This window comes from Macaca mulatta, chromosome 4 (genome assembly GCF_049350105.2).
Source record: "Macaca mulatta isolate MMU2019108-1 chromosome 4, T2T-MMU8v2.0, whole genome shotgun sequence".
Classification (NCBI taxonomy): domain Eukaryota; kingdom Metazoa; phylum Chordata; class Mammalia; order Primates; family Cercopithecidae; genus Macaca; species Macaca mulatta.
In genome coordinates, this window is record NC_133409.1 from 154,212,604 (window position 1) to 154,237,726 (window position 25,123).

Sequence of the window (25,123 nt, forward strand, 5' to 3'; positions counted from 1 at the left end):
CAAGCTAAGAACCACTGGCTTGAAATTCTCACTGCCAGCACAGCAGTCTGAAGTCAACCTGGGACAATTGAGCTTGGTGGGGTGAATGGCGTCTGCCATTACTAATGCTTTAGTAAGCGTTTTCCCCTGACAGTTCTAAGGAGTCTGGGAGATGCAGACTGGCAAATTCACCACAGTGCAGCAAAGCAGCTGTGGCCAGACTGCTTCTCTAGATTCCCCCTCACTGGGCAGGGTATCTCTGAAAGAAAGGTAACAGCCCCAGTCAGAGGCTTACAGACAAAACCCCCATCTGCCTGGGACAGAGCATCTGGGGAAGAGGTGGCTGTGGGTTAACTATCCTAAATATATATGCACCCAATACAGGAGCACCCCAATTCATAAAGCAAGTTCTTAGAAACCTACAAAGAGAATTAGACTCCCACACATTAATAGTGGGAGACTTTAACTCCCCACTGTCAGTATTACACAGATCAACAACACAGAAAATTAACAAGGATATTCAGGACTCAAACTCAGCTCTGGATCAAGTGGACCTAATACACATCTGCAGAGCTCTCCACTCCAAATCAAGAGAATTAAAGACAAATGTAAAACTCAAAACCATAAAAACTCTATATAAAAACCTAGGTAATATCATTCAGGACATACGCATGGGCAAAGACTTCATGACTAAAACACCAAAAGCAATGGCAAGAAAAGCCATAATTAACAAATAGGATCTAATTAAACTAAAGAGTTTCTGCACAGCTGAACACAGTGAACAGTAAACGTACAGAATGAGAGAAAATTTTTGCAAACTATCTATTGGACAAAGATCTAATATCCAGAATCTGCAAGGAACTTAAACAAATTTATAAGAAAAAACCCCATCAAAAAGTGGGCAAAGGATATGAACAAACACTTCTCCAAAGAAGATATTTATGCAACCAACAAACCTATGAAGAAAAGCTCATCATCACTGGTCATTAGAGAAATGCAAATCAAAACCACAATGAGATACCATCTCACACCAGTTAGAATGGTAATTATTAAAAAGTCAGGAAACAACAGATGCTGGCGATGCTGTGGAGAGATAGGAATACTTTTACACAGTAGGTGGGAGTGTAAATTAGTTCAACCATTGTGGAAGGCAGTGTGACAATTCCTCAAGGATCTAGAGCCAGAAATACCATTTGGCCCAGCAATCCTATTACTGGGTATATACCCAAAAGATTATAAACCAATCTACTAAAAGACACATGCACACATATGTTTATTGCAGCACGATTTACAATAGCAAAGATTTGGAACTGAGCAAAATGTCCATCAATGTTAGACTGGATAAAGAAAATGTGGCACATATACAACATGGAATACTATGCAGCCATAAAAAAGGATGAGTTCATGTCCTTTGCAGGGACGTAGATGATGCTGGAAGCCATCTTTCTCAGCAAACTAACACAGGAACAGAAAACCAAACACTGCATGTTCTGACTTATAAGTGGGAGTCAAACAATGAGAATACATAGACACAGGGAGGGGAACATCACACACTGGGGCCTGTTGGGGGATGGGGAGCAAGGGAGGGATAGCATTAGGAGAAATACCTAATGTTGACGAAAGGTTGATGGGTGCAGCAAAATTTAAGCAGAGTTGAAGGGAAGAATACTACAGTTTTGCTCTTGTTGAAGACAAGAAAATATCACTTTTTTGGAGGCAAGCTGATTACCCGGTAAAGCTATGTCTTTTAAAGAGTAGGCCCTCTGATTTTACTATGTGCCCCTTGTTCATAGTACTGAACAAACTTGAAAGTTTTCATGACTTTAGATCAGCAGTCCATAACCTTTTTGGCACCAGGAACCAATTTCATGGAGATAATTTTTCCAAGACTAAGAGCAGGTGGGGATGGTTTCAGGATGATTCAAGCCACGTTACATTTATTGTGCACTTTATTTCTATTATTATTACATTGTAATATATAATAAAATGACTATACAACTCACTATAATGTGGAATCAGTGGGAACCCTGAGTTTGTTTTCATGCAACTAGATGGTCCTATCTGGGTGTGATGGGAGACAGTGACGGATCATCAGGCATTAAATTCTGACAGCTTTGAAGAGAGTAGCAGTTCTCCCAGTATGGAGTTTGGGATCCAAGAATAGACAGACTACCTCCTCAAGTGGGTCCCTGGCCCCCAAGTAGCCTAACTGGGAGGCACCTCCCAGTAGTGGCTGACTCACAACTCATACAGCCAAGTGCCCCCTAAGAGGAAGCTTCCAGAGGAACGATCAGGCAGCAACATTTGCCATTCTGCAATATTTGCTGTTCTGCAGCCTCCGCTGGTGAGACCCAGGCAAACGGGGTCTGGAGTGGACCTCCAGCAAACTCCAACAGACCTGCAGCTGAGGGTCCTGACTGTTAAAAGGAAAACTAACAAACAGAAAGGACATCCACACCAAAACCCCATCTGTGCATCACCATCATCAAAGACCAAAGGTAGATAAAACCACAAAGATGGGGAGAAACCAGAGCAGAAAAGCTGAAAATTCTAAAAATCAGAGCACCTTGTCTACTCCAAAAGAATGCAGCTCCTTGCCAGCAATGGAACAAAGCTGGGTGAAGAATGACTTGGACCAGTTGAGAGAAGAAGGCTTCAGACGATTTGTGCTAACAAACTTCTCCAAGCTAAAGAACGATGTTCGAAACCATCACAAAGAATCTAAAAACCTTGAAAAAAGATTAAATGAATGGATAACTAGAATAAACAGCATAGAGAAGACCTTAAATGACCTGAAGGAGCTGAAAACCAGGGCATGAGAACTATGTGATGCTTGCACAAGCTTCAGTAGCTGATTCAATCAAGTGGAAGAAAGGGTATCAGTGATTGAAGATCAAATGAATGAAATGAAGTGAGGAGTCAAGAGAAAAAAGAGTAAAGAGAAACAAACAAAGCCTCGAAGAAATATGGGACTATGTGAAAAGACTAAATCTACATCTGATTGGTGTACCTGAAAGTCACGGGGAGAATGGAACCATGTTGGAAAACACGCTTCAGGATATTATCCAGGAGAACTTCCCCAACCTAGCAAGGCAGGCCAACATTCACATTCAGGAAATACAGAGAATGGCGCAAAGATACTCCTCGAGAAGAGTAACTCCAAGACACATAATTGTCAGATTTACCAAAGTTAAAATGAAGGAAAAAAGTTAAGAGCAGTCAAAGAGAAAGGTTGGGTTACCCACAACGGGAAGCCCATCAGACTAACAGCAGATCTTTTGGCAGAAACTCTACAAGCCAGAAGAGAGTGGGGGCCAATATTCAACATTCTTAAAGAAAGGAACTTTCACCCCAGAATTTCACATCCAGTCAAACTAAGCTTCATATGTGAAGGAGAAATAAAATCCTTTACAGACAAGCAAATGCTGAGAGATATTGTCACCACCAGGCCTGCCTAACAAGAGCTCCTGAAGGAAGCACTAAACATGGAAAGGAACAACTGGTATCAACCACTGCAAAAACATGCCAAATTGTAAAGACCATCAATGCTAGGAAAAAACTACATCAACTAACGAGCGAAATAAACAGCTAATATCACAATGACAGGATCAAATTCACACATAACAATATTAACCTTAAATGTAAATAGGCTAAATGCTCCAATTAAAAGACACAGACTAGCAAATTGGATAAAGAGTCAAGATCCATCAGTGTGCAGCATTCAGGAGACCCATCTCACGTGCAGAGACACACATAGGCTCAAAATAAAGAGATGGAGGAAGATCTACCAAGCAAATGGAAGACAAGAAAAACCAGGGGTTGCAATCCTAGTCTCTGATAAAACAGACTTTAAACCAACAAAGATCAAAAGAGACAAAGAAGGCCTTTACATAATGATAAAGGGATCAATTCACCAGGAAGAGCTAACTATCCTAAATATATATGCACCCAACACAGGAGCACCCAGATCTATAAAGCAAGTCCTTAGAGACCTACAAAGAAACTTAGACTCCCACACAATAACAATAGGAGGCTTTAACACCCCAGTGTCAAAATTAGACAGATCAACGAGACAGAAAGTTAACAAGGATATCCAGGAATTGAACTCAACTCTGCACCAAGTGAACCTAATAGACATCTACGGAACTCTCCACCCCAAATCAACAGAATATACGTTCTTCTCAGCACCACATTGCACTTATTCCAAAATTGACCACATAGTTGGAAGTAAAGCACTCCTCAGCAAATGTAAAAGAACAGAAATTATAACAAACTGTCTCTCAGACCACAGTGCAATCAAACTAGAACTCAAGATTAAGAAACTTAATCAAAACTGCTCAACTGCACGGAAACTGAACAACCTGCTCCTGAATGACTACTGGATACACAGCAAAATGAAGGCAGAAATAAAGATGTTCTTTGAAACAATGAGAACAAAGATACAACATACCAGAATCTGCGGGACACATTTAAAGCAGTGTGTAGAGGGAAATTTAAATCACCAAATGCCCACAAGAAAAAGCAGTAAAGATCTAACACTGACACCCTAACATCCCAATTAAAAGAACTAGAGAAGCAAGAGCAAACACATTCAAAAGCTAGCAGAAGGCAAGAAATAACTAAGATCAGAGCATAACTGAAGGAGATAGAGAGACAAAAAACCCTTCAAAAAATCAGTGAATCCAGGAGCTGGTTTTTTTCAAAAGATCAACAAAATTGATAGACAGCTAACAAGACTAATAAAGAACAAAAGAGAGAAGAATCAAATAGATGCAATAAAAAATGATAAAGGGGATACCACCACCGATCACACAGAAATACGAAAGAGACCCTGTATTGCCAAGTCAATCTTAAGCCAAAAGAATAAAGCTGGAGGCATCACGCTACCTGACTTCAAATTATACTACAAGACTAGAGTAGCCAAAACAGCATGGTACTGGTACCAAAACAGAGATATAGACCAATGGAACAGAACAGAGGTCTCAGAAATACCACCACACATCTACAACCATCTGATCTTTGACAAACCTTACAAAAACAAGAAATGGGGAAGGGATTCCCTATTTAATAAATGGTGCTGGGAAAACTGGATAGCCATGTGTGGAAAGTTGAAACTGGATCCTCTCCTTACACCTTATACAAAAATCAATTCAAGATAGATTAAAGACTTAAATGTTAGACCTAAAACCATAAAAACCCTAGAAGAAAACCTAGGCAATACCATTCAGGACATAGGCATGGGCAAGGACTTCATGCCTAAACACCAAAAGCAGTAGCAACAAAAGCCAAAATTGACAAATGGGATCTAATTAAACTAAAGAGCTTCTGCATAGCAAAAGAAACTACCATCAGAGTGAACAGGCAACCTACAGAATGGGAGAAAACTTTTACAATCTACTTATCTGACAAAGGGCTAATATCCAGAATCTACAAAGAACTTAAACAAATTTACAAGAAAAAAACAAACACACCATCAAAAAGTGGGCAAAGGATATGAACAAACACTTCTCAAAAGAAGACATTTATGCAGCCAACAGACACATGAAAAAAAATGCTCATCACCACTGGCCATCAGAGAAATACAAATCAAAACCAAAATGAGATACCATCTCATACCAGTTAGAATGGCAATCATTAAAAAGTCAGGAAACAACAGGTGTGGAGAGGATGTGGAGAAATAGGAATACTTTTACACTATTGGTGGGACCGTAAACTAGTTCAGCCAGTGTGGAAGACAGTGTGGTGATTCCTTAAGGATCTAGAACCAGAAATACCATTTGACCCAGTGATCCCGTTACTGGGTATATACCCAAAGGATTATAAATCATGCTGCTATAAAGACACATGCACATGTATGTTTATTGCGGCACTATTCACAAAAGCAAAGACTTGGAACCAACCCAAATGTCCATCAATGGTAGACTGGATTAAGAAAATGTGGCATATATACACCATGGAATACTATGCAGCCATAAAAAAGGATGAGTTCATGTCCTTTGTAGGGACATGGATGAAGCTGGAAACCATCATTCTGAGCAAACTATCACAAGGACAAAAAACCAAACACCACGTGTCCTCACTCATAGGTGGGAATTGAACAATGAGAACACTTGGACACAGGAAGGGGAACATCACACACAGGGGCCTGTCTTGGGATGGGGGGAGGAGGAAGGGATAGCATTAGGAGATATACCTAATGTAAATGACGAGTTCATGGGTGCAGCACACCTACATGGCACATGTATACATATGTAACAAACCTGCACGTTGTGCACATGTACCCTAGAACTTAAAGTATAATAAATAAAAATTTTTAAAAAAGAAATAAGAAGTTGGAATTATGATCAACTGAAAAAAAGTGAAAAAATACCAGATGCTGGTGAGGCTGTGGAGAAAAAGGAACACTTATACACTGTTGGTAAAAGTGTAAATTAGTTCAATCATTGTGGAGGATAGCATAGTGATTCCTCAAAGACCTAAAGACAGAAGTATCATTTGACCCAGCACTCCCGTTACTTAGTATATACCCAAAGGAATATAAATCATTCTGTTATAAAGACACATGCATGCATATGTTCATTGCAGCGCAATTCACAGTAGCAAAGTCATGGAATCAACTTAAAAGCCCATCACTGGATAAAGAAAATGTGGTACATATGCACAGTTGGAATGCATGTGTTCATATATATACATGTATTTGGAACACATATACACAATGGAATACTATGCAGCCATAAAAAGAATGAGATCATGTTCTTTGTAGGAACATAAATGGAGCTGGAGGCCATTATCTGTAGCAAACTAACAAAGAAACAGAAAACAAAAGTTTGGGCAGACCATAAAGCAATAAAAGATCTTTTAAAAATGTGAGAAATGGGATGTCTATAGGGAGTTTGAAAATCTTTGCCATATGCCAGGAATTTCATATATATGCATATGGCTATGTGCAGATTTGGGACCCTGTGAATGCTCAAGCAAGAAATGAGAAGATTCTAAGCTCTTGTCTCTGGCTGACCTTCAGTATTTCAGGAGGAAATAAGTGGAGGCTAAGGTAGAGATGTGAACTACCTGACTAGGTGTCAGAGTCATGCCTCAGTATGAACATAGAGGTCTTTGATAGAAACTGGAAGATTTATTAGTCCCAGGCATTGAAAGAAATTTCTGTCCAATTATTTGCTGGCCACTAGGCTACCTGAGTACAGACTTCAATGGCCGTACACCACAAAGAAGGCAGACTTTAGAGAATTATTTGGGAGTATTCACTAAACAAGTAAGCAACAAGTACATTAATAAGCAGCAACAACAAATCCTAGTGAGACAGGGAGAATCTGGTTTCCACAGTTGCCGTTTCTAGTATTTAAAATACTTAGTTTTCCAATTTACAAGAAAGAAAAACAACCCCATTAAAAAGTGAGCAAAGGAAAATCAGCAGACACTTTTCAAAAGAAGACATACATGCAGCCAACAATCATATGAAAAAAGCTCAACATCACTGATCATTAGAGAAATGCAAATTAAAACCACAAGGAGATACCATATCACACCAGTCAGAATGGCTATTATTAAAAAGTCAGAAAAGAACAGATGCTGGAAAGGTTATGGAGAAAAATAAACATTGGAAATATCCCTTTTTATTATTTTTCTTCCTCTTCAACTCATTTTTGTGCTCCTTTATTCTTACAACTAGAAATGATTAAATTTTATGTGCGAGAGTTTAAGAGCTAATGAGGTAAGATATTCAGGGAACTCTCATATAAGTTCTTCAGAACCATTTATTCAAACTAGCTCATTTCTAATTGCATCTCATTTAAAATTGGTGTCTACTGTTTTGAGAAATTGAGTAACCGTATTTTAAAATACATCTGACAACAGAAGAGACTTCCTACCAACCTCAGTTCAGTAGGAAACTAATTGTACATAAGTAGCATTTCCATAGAGATCTCTGTCCCAAGGAATTTTCTCTGCTAACTCCTCATCTGGGATAAGGATTAATGGCCTGTTGGAAAACAATGCCCAAGAGGTCTCAGGAAGAGCTTAAAAATAACACACCCACAAAGCATTCTGATATTTTCAACTATTGTCTTCCTAACCCATGCTTTCTTCTCTTTGGAACGTGGTAGCAATTGAAAACCTAAGTTGTGAAGCTAATTCTTAAATACTCATGTATACTACAGTTTCTCCATCCTCTGAATGTTTGAAAAATTCAAGTGTATTCCTTCATAATTCCTTTTTATTAAAGGATATTTATCAAAATAAGGTGAGTAAAAAGGCACATGTTTTTCAAGTCTATGCATTCTTAGGAAATTGAAATTTGTGTAGATCATACTGCCACTGCCTAATATACATCTGAAGGGCAGAGAGTATTTCATTTCAGGGAGCCTTTTCTAACCTTTGAAACATCTGCTCAGTGGTTCTAAGAAGCAACTAGATTTCTCTTTGTAATTAATCTATCTCTCAGTCTCTCACTGAAACCAAATTAAAAACATTAAACCCATTTAAAATAATTATGATTTTAAATTTGGTTTCAGTGAGAGACTGAGAGGGAGATTTATACACTACATCTGAGAAATATTAAATGCCCGAAACAAATATGAAGCCTTCTTTCAGTCAGGTGAATTTTTAGAATATATGTTCAAAATTGGATGGATTGACTTGTCTGTGTGTTTCATGCAGATTCCTAATGTCAGATAAAAATAACTTTTATTTCTTCTTATGATCTTTTACTATATAGAAAGTCTACAAGTGCAGTACATATAAAGAAAATATTGTGTGTGGTAAAAATGAAGTATAAACTACACTAGAATGAAGATGGAAGTGGAGATAAAACAGGAGACATCAACAGGAATAGGGTCTGGTACTTTATTTTTTTTAAGTGAAAGCAAGTTTATTCAGAAAGTAAAGGAATAAAGGAATGGCTGGTTACTCCATTCCTTTTAAAGGAATAAAATAATGGCTCCATACTCCATAAAAATGGCTGGTTGCCCATTTTTATGGTTATTTCTTGATGATATGCTAAACAAGGGGTGGATTATTCATGCCTCCCCTTTCTAGAACATACAGGGTAACTTCCTGATGTTGCCATGGCATTTGTAAACAAATGTGCTCTACCATATAGGGTAACTTCCTGACATTGTCATGGCTCTGATAGGAGTTTAGCAGTGAGATGACCGGTTACTCTCATTGCCATCTTGTTTTTGGTGGGTTTTGCTTCTTTAGAGCAACCTGTTTTATCAGCAAGGTCTTTATGACCTGTATCTTGTACTGACCTTCTATCTGATCCTGTGACTTAGAATGCCTTAACCATCTAGGAATGCAGCCCGATAGGTTTCAGCCTCATTTTACCAAGCTGCTATTCAAGATGGAGTTGCTCTGGCTCACATGTTTCTGACATTTTCTCCCTCCCCTTTACAAGAGAACCCTTAATCCTAAGGGTTGCAGAGGGACAAAGATCCATCTTCTTTGGTGGCTTCTTCAGGCTTAAGAGGAGCAATGATATTCCTGCCTAACAATTAGAGTCTCTCACATCTGGGGTAGAGAGGAGCTCATCAAAAAGCGTTGGTATGGTGAGAGCCATTCATAACTCTGAGTTTCAACAAGAGGTGCTATCTGAAAGATTAATAAGTGTTCCATTTAAGAAAACATTCACTAAGCATATTCTGCATCCCTATACAAAGAGTACAAATGCAATGTATTCCACAGCAGCAAAGCAAAATAACTAAAATTATTCCAGGTAAACTAAATTGAAAGGTTTCCCATGAACTGAGTAACTGTTAAAACCATGCTGATATAGGGTTGCCAGATGATTCCAATATGTGCCCATAATTAGAATATTAGTCCGGATTCTTACGTTACCCAACCCTCTTGTATCTTCTGAGTAACAGTCTAAGATCACTGGTTGGTTCATAGGAATAAGCAGGTTTAGCCTAAATTGTAGAAACAAACTTAAAAACAACTCATGAGACTAGAATTTAATAACAAGTGTACCATACTTCTTGAAACATAATTTTCTCTCTTCAGTTTCTCATTTTTACTAAAGACAAATTATGATAAGGCTAATTTGCTTTATTACATTTGGCCTGATTATTTGTATAAAGGGCAGCAAGAATAATTATTTTATACTTTAGCAAAATTTCTTTGTCAATCATGTTTTTGCCTGTGGCTGTCATAAGGCATTTTGTCATCTACAGACAATTATCTTGTTTTAATCCTCTTCTAAAGGTGGTTTATAGTCAGCTATACAACTCTAATGGATGTTCTTAAATGCAGGTTTCTGATAACTTTGGAAATTGTGACATTAGAATATAGGAAACAACTTTTGCAACTCTCATGAAGAACTGGAATGTTCATGAATACCAAACAGACCAGGAGTTAACTGCATAAACTAAACTAAAAGAATAAACTAATCATTTTGACTTTGCTTAAAAAGTTGCTAATCCTTTGTTTTGTTTTCCAGAGTCAAGAAAACTTTTACTTTGAGCTATTTACAGTTTTTAGCAATTGAGTAAAGCATACTTCTGGGGAAAAAAAAAAAAAATTGGAGCATATTTTTTTCTCTCTACCTGATTTCTCCAGAATTTGGAGACTATTTGTGAGTATTCTTAACTTATGGCAATATAGTTATTTGCATAAGTGCAATAAGAATCTGTTTTCTTTTATAACAGGACACAATTGCAGAAATTGTTTTTTTTACCAAGGCTTTGACTGGAATGGTGTGTTTTCCTTTAAGGAATGAAACTTGACTTATAGATCCAATAAAAACCCCTTGGGGAACTGACCTTCTACCTTGCCTACACAGTCCCTGTACAGGGTTTCTGACCTGTGGTAAGTAAAGAATGTCATTTTCTAATAGTCCAAGGAGCCCTACGTTATGTTGGGACCCCGTGAGGAGAGAGATTTACTCAACTCATGGGTCTGGCACCTTAATAAAGTGGCTTTAAACATTTGTAGTTAAGTAGATCCCCATATAGTAAAATAGTGATGAAAAATTTCTTGAAGTATAAGATCCAAAAGACAGATAAAATCCCAAAGCTAAAAGAAATAAAATACAAGAATGACATGAGAAAAAAAATATGAGCTCTAAGAATAGAATTACAGAGCTTAAATATATTTCAAAATTAAATCACATTGATTAGTCATTCCCACTCTGATGTCTCCAGGGAAATGTCCAGAGAAATGGAGGAGCTCTGGGTAACCATCACTCACACACAAACTATACTTAATAAAGTTAATAAGATAACAAAATCCCAAATAATATGAATTTAATAAAATTGCAGAAGACAAACTGGAGTGAATATTGTCATTAAAGGTAGTTATAATTAGTTATAATTATGGAAGAATTCATGAAGGATCAAATCTAAAATTACTCTTTTAAAAATTGAAGGATGGTCCCTGGTAGAAAAAATATAAAAGGTGAACATAACAATGTTAAAGAAATAGATAGTAGGTATCTAACAGTGAAATTATTTAATAGGGTAATTTGCAATTCTCAGAATACAGGCATGCACCACATAATGACATTTTCATTTCATCAATGACTGACCACGTGTTCAACACTGGTCCCATAAGATTACAACAGAGCTAAAAAAATTCCTATTTCCTAATGACACTGTATCTATGATAATGTCATAATGTAACACATTACTCAGGTGTTTGCAGTGATGCTGGTGTAATCAAATCTGCACTGCCAGTTATATAAAAGAATAACACATACAATTGTGTGCAGTACATAATACTTGATGATGATAAACAAATACGTTACTGGTTTATATTTTTCCTGTACTATAATTTTTATGATTTTTATACTCCTACTTATTTTTAAAAAGTTAACAGTAAAACAGCCTCACACAAGTCTTTCAGCAAGTATACCAGAAGAAAATATTGTTATTATTATCATAGGAGATGACAGCTTCATGCATGTTATTGCCCCTGAAAACCTTCCAGTGGGACAAGGTGTGGAGTTGGAAGACAATGATATTGATGATCCTGACCTTGTGTAGGCCTGGGCTAATGTGTGTGTTTGTGTCTTCATTTTTAACAAAAAAGTTTAACAAGTTAAAAAAAAAAAAAGAAAAGAATTTATAGAATAAGGATATAGGCAAAGAACATACTTTTGTACAGCTGTATGTTTTAAGTGTTATTAAATACTCAAAAAGCTAAGGAAATTAAGAAGTTTATGAAGTAAAAATGTTGTAGTTAGCTAAAATGAATTTATTGTTAAAGAGAGAAAATGTTTTTTAGTAATTTTAGTGTAGGCTAAATGTAGTGTTTACAAAGTCTAAAGTAGTGTTCAGTAGTGGTCTAGGCCTTCACATTCACTCAGCACTCACTCACTCACTCACTCACCCAGAGCAACTTGAAGTCCTGCAAGCTCCATTCATGGTAAGTGCCCAATACAGGTATACCATTTTTTATCTTTTATACCATATTTTATTGTACCTTTTCTATGTTTATATATGCTTAATACATAAATACTTACCATTGTATTACAATTGTCTACAGTATTCAGTACAGTAACATGCTGCACAAGTTTGTAGCCTAGGAGCTATAGGCTGTATCATATAGCCTCAGTGTGTAGTAGGCTATACCACCTAGGTTTGTCTAAGTGCACTCTATTATGTTCCCACAATGACAAAACCACTTAACAATGCATTTCTCAGACTATATCGCTCTTGTTAGGCTATGTATGACTGTATTTATTTTGACATCAAATTAGTTTATATCATGCCTTTATTTCATCTTCCATTTCCAACACAGATTTTCATCTGAAAAAGCACTCAAGCCAAGACATATTTTTAAATTTGATGCACTCATACAACATCTTGATTAAATCAAGGTCGAATAATGTGAAAGGGGTCACCTTATTCAGGAACAACCCTCGTTTATAGTCTCAATATTTCATTACCTCATTTAAAGCAGCGATTACTTTTCAATCTTTAGAATGTTCTTAGTTATTAGCAGAGTATGGAAACAAATGATTAACAATATCTTAAAATATGGATACCAAAATTTTCATTGTCATAGCATTTGGGGATGGATACTAAATGATTTAATGGTATAAAAAGCATATGGGGGTGTTTGACACAGAGGTTTCACTAAGGACTAGTTGGAAAGAGTATTATTATTGTTTTGCACACTTCTGGCCTAAGATAGCATATAATCAAAGGGCAACATTCACATGTTAGCCCTGAGTAGCTCTGTGTGACACCTCAGAGGATGACTTTGAAGATGTAATGAAGCAGAGAATGTGGAAGCTGTGCTTTATAAACTTATAAATGTAATCTGCTACCATGAAACAACTAATTGACTGGCAGAGTGACTCAGAATGTTGTTACGGAGATGCTATCTTAACTTTTTGACGGAATATTTCTCATCCTGCAGAGAATTGTGATCTCATAAAACACATGTCACCACTAAAAGCATATGAGCAAAAAATTAACTTTCTAAAAATACTGCTTCACTAAACTAGCTGATGTTGGTATATCAATGTACTTTTTAGCTGAAAAAAAAAAAAGGAAAGGTCTTGAAAGGTCGTGAAATAATTTCAGATTTGACTGTCTCTGAGCCTAAACCAGGACGTCGACTTTTGTCCTGACAGCAGTCACTTGGAACTAAAAGACATATTTGTAGTTATGTACAATCAGTAGGTCATGACAACAATCCAAACTCTTATACTAAAACAAGATGATAATCTCATTGAATAAAAATTTTTTTTCAAAATGAATGCTAGCTAAAATTTAACATAAAATATCAAATGCCCAAAGGTTGAACTAAATCGTAATGAATAAAAGCCCAAGAATGCAAAACAAAATTCCTGAGCATAGGGAAACTTTGTCATTGTAGGTTAATTCTCTCAATTTATACTTGAGAAAACAGACAATAAAAGTATTTAATTTTCTTGTTCAGTTTCAAATCGCTGAGATAGATTTGTTTAATCCAAAAGCCTTCTTGCTTCCCTTGGAGATTATATATTATTCAACCAACTATTTGGAGCTGGACAACGCTATCTTGATTCATATGACTCCAGGTTTTCTCCTCCTTTTTCTCCTACCATTGCTACCTCAATATGTTTATTCTTCTTAACATTTCAGCAATGCCTTGCAGCAGGGTTTCTGAAAATGAATCATCCTGTTCCTCAGCCCCAGGACACATTTACTCTATCAGACACCTAAAGATAAGAAACAATAAATTTCATTCTAGCAACCTCCTCAGCTGATTTGTATGCAACTCAAAGTTTGAAAACTATACAGCCACTGTTACTTTGTATTTAATCTTCACCTCACTCAAGAATGATAGTTATTGTCAACTTTCTTACACAGAGGAAGAAATTCCATTTCAAAATGGTTGGGTTACTGGATTACGATAACTGCCTTTAATTTGTAGTGTCACGTAGGAAAATAAGATCACCTGATACCAGATGTTTTATGTTATTCTGACCCCAGTTTACTGCACCCTGTCATCTATAAGTAGATAATCAATGCATCACCATGTTTTGTCAATGCCCGTATCTCTAACTTCCTTGCCGCATCCCTACTACAGGTGAAACGAATTGAAGATAATGCCACTAATTAATGAAAGCCGTCCTGAAGAATTTATTCTGCTAGGCTTTGCAGACCGCCCTTGGCTAGAGCTTCCTCTGTTCACTAGTCTTCTTATAACGTACCCCATAGCCATGATGGGAAACGTCACAATCATTCTGGTGTCCAGGTTAGACTCTCGTCTTCACAGCCCCATGTATTTCTTCCTCGCCAACCTCTCCTTTTTGGACATGTGTTACACTACAAGCATTGTCCCTCAGATGCTGGTTAACCTGGGAAGCTCTAAGAAGACCATCAGCTATGCGGGGTGTGCAGTTCAGCTTTATTTCTTTCACATAATGGGGGGCACAGAATGTTTGCTCTTGGCTCTCATGTCCTTCGATCGCTATGTGGCCATCTGCAGACCTCTTCACTACACCCTCATCATGAATCAGCGCATTTGTATCCTATTAGTTTCCACCGTGTGGCTAATTGGAATAACCTATGCTGTCTCAGAGACCACTGCTACATTACGGTTGCCACTGTGTGGTCTCAATAAGCTGGACCACTTAGTGTGTGAGATTCCTGTTCTGATAAAGAATGCCTGTGGTGAAAAAGGTTCTAACGAGCTCACGCTCTCTGTGGTATGCATTTTTATGTTAGCTGTTCCACTATGCTTAATTCTTGCTTCCTATGCTAGTATTGGACATGCTGTATTTAAGATCAAATCTTCTGAGGGAAGGAAAAAGGCCTTTGGGACCTGTTCCTCCCATCTCATTGTAGTTTTCTTATTTTATGGCCCAGCCATCAGCATGTACCTTCAGCCTCCCTCCTCCATCTCAAGGGATCAGCCCAAGTTCATGGCCCTCTTCTATGGAGTGGTGACTCCCACACTCAACCCCTTTATCTACACCCTGCGGAATAAGGATGTGAAGGGGGCATTATGCCACCTGGTGAGGAGCATTTTCAGCTTTAAGTGATAGTTGGTAGACATCAAATGAAATTATTGAACAATTAGAGTAGGTTGCTATGGTTTTCTCTAACAAATTCTTGTCTCATAATCAAATATCGGTTTACATGTTCTTGCAAAATATGTTATGTCTCTGAGACTCTTTGTAAACATGTTCAGCAAGGATTATATTTGGCTAGTATGCACATTATATTATGGAAATATATTAAAATAGTTCTATACTGGTTGGTACATATGGAGATAGTAACTGTGTTATGTAGAAAAAATATTAGTAAAATGAATTCATTAGTTCAAGCTAATTGTAAAAATAGTATGGCAACCACTCATCAATGAGCCTCTTGTCAGAGTCACCTGAGAAACATTCCATCACTCTCTGTGAGTTGTCCCAAGTTTAAATGGGCACTGTGGCTATACTGGGCATTCAATGGGAAGAACATTATACTTTGGAAGAATCATGAGTCTCATAAGTTTATCAACCCCAATTTATGTAGATACTATTGCTTCTCAAAAATTCAGTGTAATTCTTTTTTAACAAATAAATATGCAGTGATTTTGTATTTTAATTAAATAATTTATTATTAAATTTTGAAATGAGTGGAACAGTGGGACAAAAAGTATGAAAAAGTGTCTGACACTTTACTTTTACATACTACAATAAGAAGTCTTCGAATCAGTGAGATAACAAGAAAGTGACATTAGTCATGAAATACAACCTGGAAGCATTTCCGTGCACAATTTGGAACAGCCAGGAATGCCTTTTGGAACTGACTGTGTTAGAATCAGTATGAGAAAAAAAAATTTGCATTTCTGGAACAAAAGGAAACTTGATTACCTCCACAAACAATGTAAGTGTATTTTTACTGATGTAAATGTTGAACAAAACCTGTATTATTAAAAGTTGAAAGTGCTAAAGCTTAGTTCTAGGACTCACACCCCAAAACTTAAAACTTTGTCATGAAATTAGTTACAATGTATAAGAGCAAATGAATAGATTTTATATTTACTTGGTGTTGAACTAATATGTTGAGAGTTCAACACAGTGTTGTGTAGTGAAGAAGTAAATACTTGTAAGAAAAACAAAAGATCATTTGGACTTTTCTGGCATAACTTCTGGTATGATCAAGATCTAAGTCAATAATTGGAAGGAAAACCTCATGTTACTTCAAACAAGAATCAACTGCAAACCAGATACACTTGCTGAAAAATAACAGATCATCTGGTGCTGGTATGGATCCTCAAATCATTGAACTTTTATATATTCAGTTTGGAAAAAATTTTAAGTAACTTTAAAATTGGCCTATTTCTGGTTGACTGCCAGAAAAAAATGTTTTCAAATTTTATACACATGCACACACAAACACATGACCTAATTCTGTAGTGTTAAACAATAGCTTTGATCATTTTTATTAGTTAAGATATCCTTCGTCTAACTTAGTCTTACATACAGAAGTATATAATAATTTCTAGTTTTAGGGCAAAACCCAGAAAGATTTTTGTCAAAAGCTTTGCTATAAAAACTCATTACAGTTCATCTGACTCTTTCTCAAGTTATACTCTGTCCTTGGCTAATGTATATACTACCTTCAAGGCCTGTAAAAAATATTCATTCCAGAGGCATAAGTGAAATCTAGACACAGTGAAAAATCAGGATTTCCTAAGATTATGTGCAAAAATCTCAGAATAAAGAATACTCAGAACAGTGGTCTGGAAAACCCACAGAAAGGTTTTATTTGGACTTTGCATTTCCAGGGAATATATACTGCTCAGTATGCTACAGCATGAAGGATACTTCAGTCAACTTCTGAAAAATTCTGTAGAAGAGAAGGGACACATTATACTTGAAAGAGAAAGCGTGCTCTACCTTTTGTGCAAAGCATGAGCAATTCTGAGATTGCCTTTCAAGGAAATTGATCTAAAGATTTTATTTCCTCCAAGCAAGTAGGCCTTTCCTAAATAACAAATGGAAGAAAACAAAGCATTTTAACCCTAGTTTTAAAGACACTAAAAATGTATTGGGGAAAATATTTAAGGTAGAACTCAGGAAGGTTTAACAGTGGCTTTCTCCATATTAGAGATGTTCTCAGATCTGCATAGCATAATAACTGCAAGGCAAGAAGTGCTAACAGGGCCGGGCGCGGTGGCTCAAGCCTGCAATCCCAGCACTTTGGGAGGCCAAGACGGGCGGATCACGAGGTCAGGAGATCCAGACCATCCTGGCTAACACGGTGAAACCCCGTCTCTACTAAAAACTACAGAAAACAACTAGCCGGGCGAGGTGGCGGGCGCCTGTAGTCCCAGCTACCCGGGAGGCTGAGGCAGGAGAAGGGCGTGAACCCGGGAGGCGGAGCTTGCAATGAACTGAGATCCGGCCACTGCACTCCAGCCCGGGCGGCAGAGCGAGACTCCGTCTCATAAAAAAAAAAAAAAAGAAGTGCTAACACGCACCTTCAAGAATGTGCCTTTGGGATGAGTTCATGTCCTTTGCAGGGACATGGATGAAGCTGGAAACCATCATTCTGAGCAAACTGTCACAAAGGCAGAAAACCAAACACCACATGTTCTTGCTCACAGGTGGGAATTGAACAATGAGAACACTTGGACACAGGGCGGGGAACATCACACACCAGGGCCTGTAGTGGGGTAGGGGGCAGGAGAAGGAATAACATTAGGAGAAATACCTAATGTAAATGACAAGTTAATGGGTGCAACAAACCAACATGGCACATATATACCTATGTAACAAACCTGAACGTTGTGCACATGTACCCTAGAACTTAAAGAATAATAAAAATAATAATGTAGACATAAAAGCAAAAAAAAAAAAGGAATGTGCCTTTGGAATGAAAAAAGAAAACTAATTAAAGTACTCAAAGAAGAATTAAATTAAAAATATTTTCAAAAGGCAAGTAAAAATTGTAATATTTAACAGGAGTATATAGTAAGACATCACTGGCTGAGGAAATATCATAATCATAATCAAAAAGTTATGTTAAAAAGGAGAACTCACAACTATTAAAAAGCTGCCATGAGTCAGTAAAAGTGTTAAACACATTTTATGTGTGGTCTTATTTAATCTTTCAATAATCCTTTAAGGTATGTATTAGCCACATTTAATAGATAATGAAAATGTGGTTCACTAATTATTGAGCTTGCATAGTGTATGTCAGAACTGGAATTTGAAAGCTTTCAAATGCCAAAAATTCATGCTTTTTCCACCTTATAACAAACTACTTGCAAAAATGATGGAAATTTAAAATTATACATTCAAAATCATGAAGAATTCAATGTTTCCATCTGAAATCACATGGGGCAATATGGAAGACTGAAAGGAGGATATATGTTGAACTAGAACCAGGAACCAGAACCAAGGCTGATATTAAAGAATGTGTGTTTCTATAGGAGATGAGAACTTGAAGGATTTTAAACCCTGAGACTATTTAAGACCTTTATTTTATGACTACATTTAGCAAAGTAAAAAACCATTTGGAGTAGAAAAACACGGGAAATTAGTTAAGTGTACTGCAACAATCTATGCAATAGATAATGAGGCTCTCTAGTAGGATAAGAGAAGTAAAAATGAAAAAGATGGGGAAAGTGTGAGAGATTAACATAGGAGGTTAACTTGGAAATTTTTCAATGTGTGTCCTCTGGGAAAGAGATGAGCCAAAGACAGTGGTGTTGATGTTTTAAGTCTGCAGGATTGAGCAGAAGGTGTAGATTATTTCAACGACTTTAATATCAAGGAAAGTAGTTTTTGAAACAGAAGTTAAAAGGACTCCAGAAAAACTGAAGTCAAATTCCGTGGAAGATGTTACTAATTATCTACAAGAAGAAATAGACATCAATTGGCCAGGAGCAGTGGCCCACGCCTATAATCTCAGCATTTTGGGAGGCCGAAGTGAGCAGATCACCTGAGGTCAGGAGTTCAAGACCAGCCTGGCCAACATGGTAAAACCCCGTCTCTACTAAAAATACAAAAATTAGCCAGGTGTGGTGGCATGCACCTGTGGTCCCAGCTACTTGGGAGGCTGAGGCACAAGAATGGTTTCAACCTGGGAAGTGCAGGTTAAAGTGAGTGGAGATTGTGCCACTGCACTCCAGCTTGGGCAACAGAATGAGACTCCCATCTCAAAAAAAAAAAAAAAAAAGAGTTGTGCACATGTACCCTAGAACTTATAGTTTAGAAAAAAGTCATTAATTGCAAAAAGAGAATTAATTGTTATCAAAAAATTTTATTTATAAAGGATAAATCTAAATGAATTTTTAGCATTTCATTTTTGGAGACATTAAAGGGATCCAACATTTAACATCATGTTATATTAAGATAAAGGGTTTATGCATACCATACTTAGTATAATATATAATATACATTTTAACAAGAATTAATATTGGAAAGTGGACAACAGTAGTTTCTGCAGACACTTCTAAGTCTTAGAGTGCGTAATCCCCTTTCCCCAGAAAAACTCTTCAAAGTAAAATCATAGTATTTATGAGAAACACTGATAAGTGTCCAATTTAAGGTTGTTTTAATATATGGGATATGTTGTCTGCATTAGGATAGTGAGAAGCCAGGGCTCAGTGGGCAATAGGGAGGATTCAAATGTTTTGGCAGAGAAACTGCTTTAAAATTTGCTTCTGGAATTTCTTATCTTGCTATGATTCCAGTATCCTCCCACTGAGCAAACAGTAGAGTTAACTGCACCGTGGGGACATCACCTCCTTCCATCCCAGGGGATTCGTTATCTCAGATTGCAAATTCTTAAATGCAGCAAATCCTCTAATCATTTCTTTCTTGAATCCGTAGAAGCTATTTTGCTAGAAAAAGTACCAACTAATGACTGAATCTGAGTTCACTAAGTGACTGTTAGGCAAATGGGCACACCTGACAGGTCACATTATAAGGCTATTAATATGTAATTTTGACTGGTCATCTATGTACATCAACAGCTTTGTTAGTGTAAAGGTATTGTGTGGCTTTTCTATATGAACTAATGAATATGTTAACATAAATTATTTTCTGATTAATACATTCAATTTGCATGAGCACAATTCTTGGTATGAACATTATATCATATTATAATTAAGATTGTATTTTAAAATTCATAATTGACAAGAAATGACTAGGTTGTCTTTTCTATTTGAGAGAACTATCCAAAAAAAAGTCTTTAAATATTTAAATGATAGTCAGTATACCAAGTACTTTAACAAACATCTTGCCTGAAACAAAGATTTTACGGCTGAAGGAAAAAAGTTTGAGATGCATTCCTTTTAAAATATTTATAATAAAGGATTTTCACATGATCTATTGTCTATGAAACTCCTTTGAATAGTTCTATCTATGCATTTAACTATGCCTTTAACATAAAGTTGCTACTGAATTATTCATTGTTTTAATTACTATCTTAAAAAATCTGAAAATGGAACATACTAAAATGCTTTTGAACTCATTATTTGGCTGTAGTCAATTGTCAGCTCTTATTAGCAGTAATTTATAACCTGATTTTTTTGTGATCCTATTCCTAAATGGTTCTATTGGTGAAAATGGCATAGACTTTTGTTCTACCCCTTTTGTTTTGCATTAACTGTGAAAATCAAAAATCAAATATTATCTTCTCTTTTCCACTGTCCTTCTGCCTAAAATATGCTTTCCTTTCTTTCTGGCTGAAATGTTGCAGGACCATTTTATTTTACTTTATTTAGTTCCGTTTTCCTTTTACTTCACATATAATTGTACATACCTATGAGACACGATGTGATGTTTTGATACACATATACAATGTGGAGAGACCAAATTAGGGTAATTAGCATATTCATCTCCTTGAATATTTATCGATTCTTTGTGATGAGATCATTCAAAATCCTCTTTTCTGCCTATTTTGATATTTTGATGTTCTGCCTATTTTATTATCGTTAACAACAGTCACGCTACGGTGCAATGAAACACTACAACTTATTCATCCTAACTCTAACTTTGTATCCATTGATCATACTCTCCTCACTCCCCTCTTCACGCTACCCTATCCAGCTCCTCTGGTAACCACTCTTCTACTCTCTACTTCCATGAGATCAACTTTTTTAGGTAATAGGACCATTTTAAATAGGCATATTATACTTTGCTACTATTAACCTAGAAGCTGGAGTAGAGACTTTATCTTTTAGTAGCGTAATGAAGTCATGAACAAAAATTCAGTATAGTTCATTGCACTAGCTGATTTAGAAGGTTCTGGGATATATTTTGACTAATGGGAAAACCGAAGTACCACTTGATCCCAATACATCTCTCAATTTTCTCTGTGATTCACATTCAATTATTCCTGATATGAGATCGATTTCCCTGCCTCAATGCTTATTACTAACCTGTGCTGTTGCTGATACCAAGACACTCAGAGAGTTTCATTCTCCCTCATCCTCTGACGAGTTTCCATTTACATGATCTGTGAGTGTCTGTGTGTGAAGGGGTTGAGGAAGCGGTGTTAACCTTCCCCAGGGAGATCCCCCTGCCAGGTAACACATTTATAGGGGGCATGGAGTCTCTTGTAGCTAGGATCCCAGAGGTCTATGACAAGAGTGAGCTGTCCCGCAGTTCCCTCATTCACCAATTTTCCAGGAGCCATCCCACCTGCAGAGTTCCCAGCTTTCTGTCTCTACAGCCTTAGCTTCAGCTTTGCCTCTTCACACTCAGCATTTTCTTTCCTAAGTTCTGTCCAATTTATGCTGATTTACTCAATAATTTGGTCTCTTTCAGTGAAAGCGGTGCTTCCTGGCTGCATCTAGTTGGACATCTTGTTCCTTTCCATCTGGGTAATACATTTTTCATACATGCTTTGTTTTGACATAATTTTAGCCTTACTGAAAAGTTGCAAAGATGGCATGGAGAATTCTCAAATACCCCTCACCCAGTTTCACTTTCCCTTAACGTTACATTTCTCTGGTTTATTTTTCAAAATCAGGAAACTAACATTGGTATGTTACTATCACCAAAACTCCAGACTATCTTTGGATTTCAGCAGGATTTTCTTTAATGTTCTTTTTTTGTTGCAAAATTCAATCCAGAACACTCCATTGCATTTAGTTGTCATGTTTCAGTTTCCTGAATCTGTTTTCTTGTTTTTCATGATATTGATAATTTTGAGTACTGCTCAGGTATGTTGTAAAATGCACTTCAATCATGGTTTGTCTGATATTTTCTCATGATTATGTTATGGGATCCTTGGAGTATCGCTTCACCAACAAAAACCTCTGTCACTAGTGGCACCTATGCCCAAGTTTTCCTCAGGTTCACTGGCCCACTCAGCCTGGCAGGCTGTGCTCAGCTCACACTACCAGCCTGGATCCCATACCTGCCAAAGGCAAGTGGAGCAGCGAGGCATGTATGAGCAAGAAAGTGTGGGGTCCAGCTACTGCACACAGCCAGGCATGCTTGCTGTGGCAGGGCAGGCAATTCCAGGCACCAACACAGGCGCCAGCTCCCTGCAAGGCTGCAGCTGGACCAGGTGTACTGCAAGCAGCTTCCATGGCTGATGCTGCGGAATGCAGTGGTGCCCAGAAACTTAGCGATGCCAGGAACCACAGAGCCCAAAGAGGGTGTCACCGCCCTGGCTCAGGGAGCTCTTTGGTCTGGGCTCCCTAAAGGGCAGCAGCCCTTCACTCCTTTTTGTTGCCTGCAATGTGGTGAGTGAGGAAAGGGCATGTTTCAGCCCTATTCGTGTGACGGCTCTTTCAGCCACGCCATTCGGTGGGCCCCAAGTTCTTGTCCTGCACTCAGGAAGAATGAGGTATGCGGAAAGTGGAAGGTGAGTTAGGTGAAGAGGAGCTTTTCTGAGCAATATAATAGCTCAGAGGAGACACGTAGTGGGTAGCTCCTCTCCACAGCCAGGGTGTCCTGACCAGTGTTCAGCTCTCAGCAGAGAGGAGACCCTGAGGTGGATAGCTCCTTTCACAGCTGGTCGTACCATTGCCTTTTCAGTCCTCAGCAGAGAGGAGACCTTGGGTAGGTAGCTCCTCTCTGCAGCTGGTTGTCTTGTCATCTTTTTTAATCTGGCTGAGTCCGGGAGTCAGAGGAGAGGAAGTAGGTGCTGATTGGCCCTTGGGCAACCATGGGCAGGCCCAGAAAAAGCATCATAAATTCCCACTCCAGTCTGCGAGACTAGCAGCCCGGCTCTCAGACTTCAACCTTCCCTGAGTTGAAGGTGGGGCCTCACCAGAGACCCATCCCTCTCTGTCCAGAAGCCTGTCTGCCTCCTGCCACTGTTAATGGCACCCAGGCTGTTCCTGCCAAGGGGCACCTGCAGGCCAGGGCCAAGCTTCCCTCAGTACCTCCCCAGCCTCCCTTCCTTGCTTACTGGTGCCCAAAGTCCAGAGGGGGGCTGAGGTAGCAGGAGGCTGCTGTGTCAGCAATGCCCCAAGCATGCACACACCAGGCCAGGTTGCAAAAGCACCAGGGTTCAACCTCAACTCTGCTCCAAGATCAGAGCTGGTGCCGGGAGCAGGCAGAGGCCAGGCAGCAGGAGCAGGCACCTCTGAACCTGCACGGGGGCAAGGGACCTTTCCCGGGCCCCCAAAAGTGTGGAGATGCCCGGATCCACAGCCACAGCTTGGGCACCTGAAACTGCACCCAGGAGGGCAGGGCTCCTGGCACCCAAGAGCAGAGGGATGCCCAGGTTTGTAGCCACAGCTTGAGCAGCTGCAGCTGCACCAAGGACGGTGGGGCTTCTGCCCTCTCCCGACCTCAAGAGCACAGGGATACCTGGGTCCACAGCCACAGCTGGGCAGCTGCAACTGAGCCTGGGGAGCGCAAGGCTCCTGCCTGCCAATTCATAAGGGGTGGGGGCTTCCCCTTGTTCCCAGCTCTTGCGGGTTCCATCCAACGCACAGCCCCACCTGCACCTCTCCCACTGCAGCCAGCGTCGTGGCAGCAGCCACTGCACACAGGCCGCAGCTGCCATCAGTTGCACTGGATCTTTGAATTTTTGAAGAGGTGACCACAGAGGTAAAGTGCCCTTTTTTATCCCATCAGAGCCGAGGGTACATAATATCTACATGGCATCACTGATGGTGCTGAGTTTAATCACTTGCTTAAGGTAGTGTTTGCACTAAATAAAACTTAAACTTACAGTTGTTACCTTTCCATACTCTATTCCTTGGAATACAGTCACTGAGTCCAGCCTACACTTAGTGAAGGAGATCATGAGCTCCACCCCGGAAAGTGGGGACTATTAATAGACTAGTAAGGAAGATTTCTCTCTTCTTCTCCGTTTATGTATTTATTCAGTCATTTATTTGTAACAGTATGGACAGTTACTTTTTATACTTCAGGTTATAATCCAGTGATATTTTATTTATTTTGTTGTTGAAAGTGCTCCAGCTTTCCCCATTGAGAGCTCTTTCAAGCTGGCTGCTGGGTCCCTTGGACAGGTCTTCATCCTTTGTTATCCTTTTCTCTTTAGGGCCCCTCCTTGATTTCCAGTATTACTGGTTCTTCTCCTCCAGGCTTATCTTATATATTTTTTCACCAGCCTTAGAAATATCTTAGAATCAGACATTTCCCTAAGGATCTCTGGTTCTTTTCACTGGAAAATGGCATTAGAAAACATTATCTGAGTGTGACATGTGCACATTGCTGTGAGGGTAACGTTGTTTCTAGGCTATTTCACCAGAAAGG

The 25,123-nt window shown here is 38.4% G+C and overlaps 1 protein-coding gene across 1 annotated transcript; it reads left to right on the forward strand.

The window, feature by feature from the left end:
- The first annotated feature begins 14,533 nt into the window (after positions 1-14,533).
- On the forward strand, positions 14,534-15,472 carry LOC100425967 (olfactory receptor 2B6-like). The gene has a single exon (XM_028846929.2). The coding sequence runs from the start codon at positions 14,534-14,536 to the stop codon at positions 15,470-15,472; it is 939 nt and encodes a 312-aa protein (XP_028702762.2).
- Positions 15,473-25,123: the final 9,651 nt, after the last annotated feature.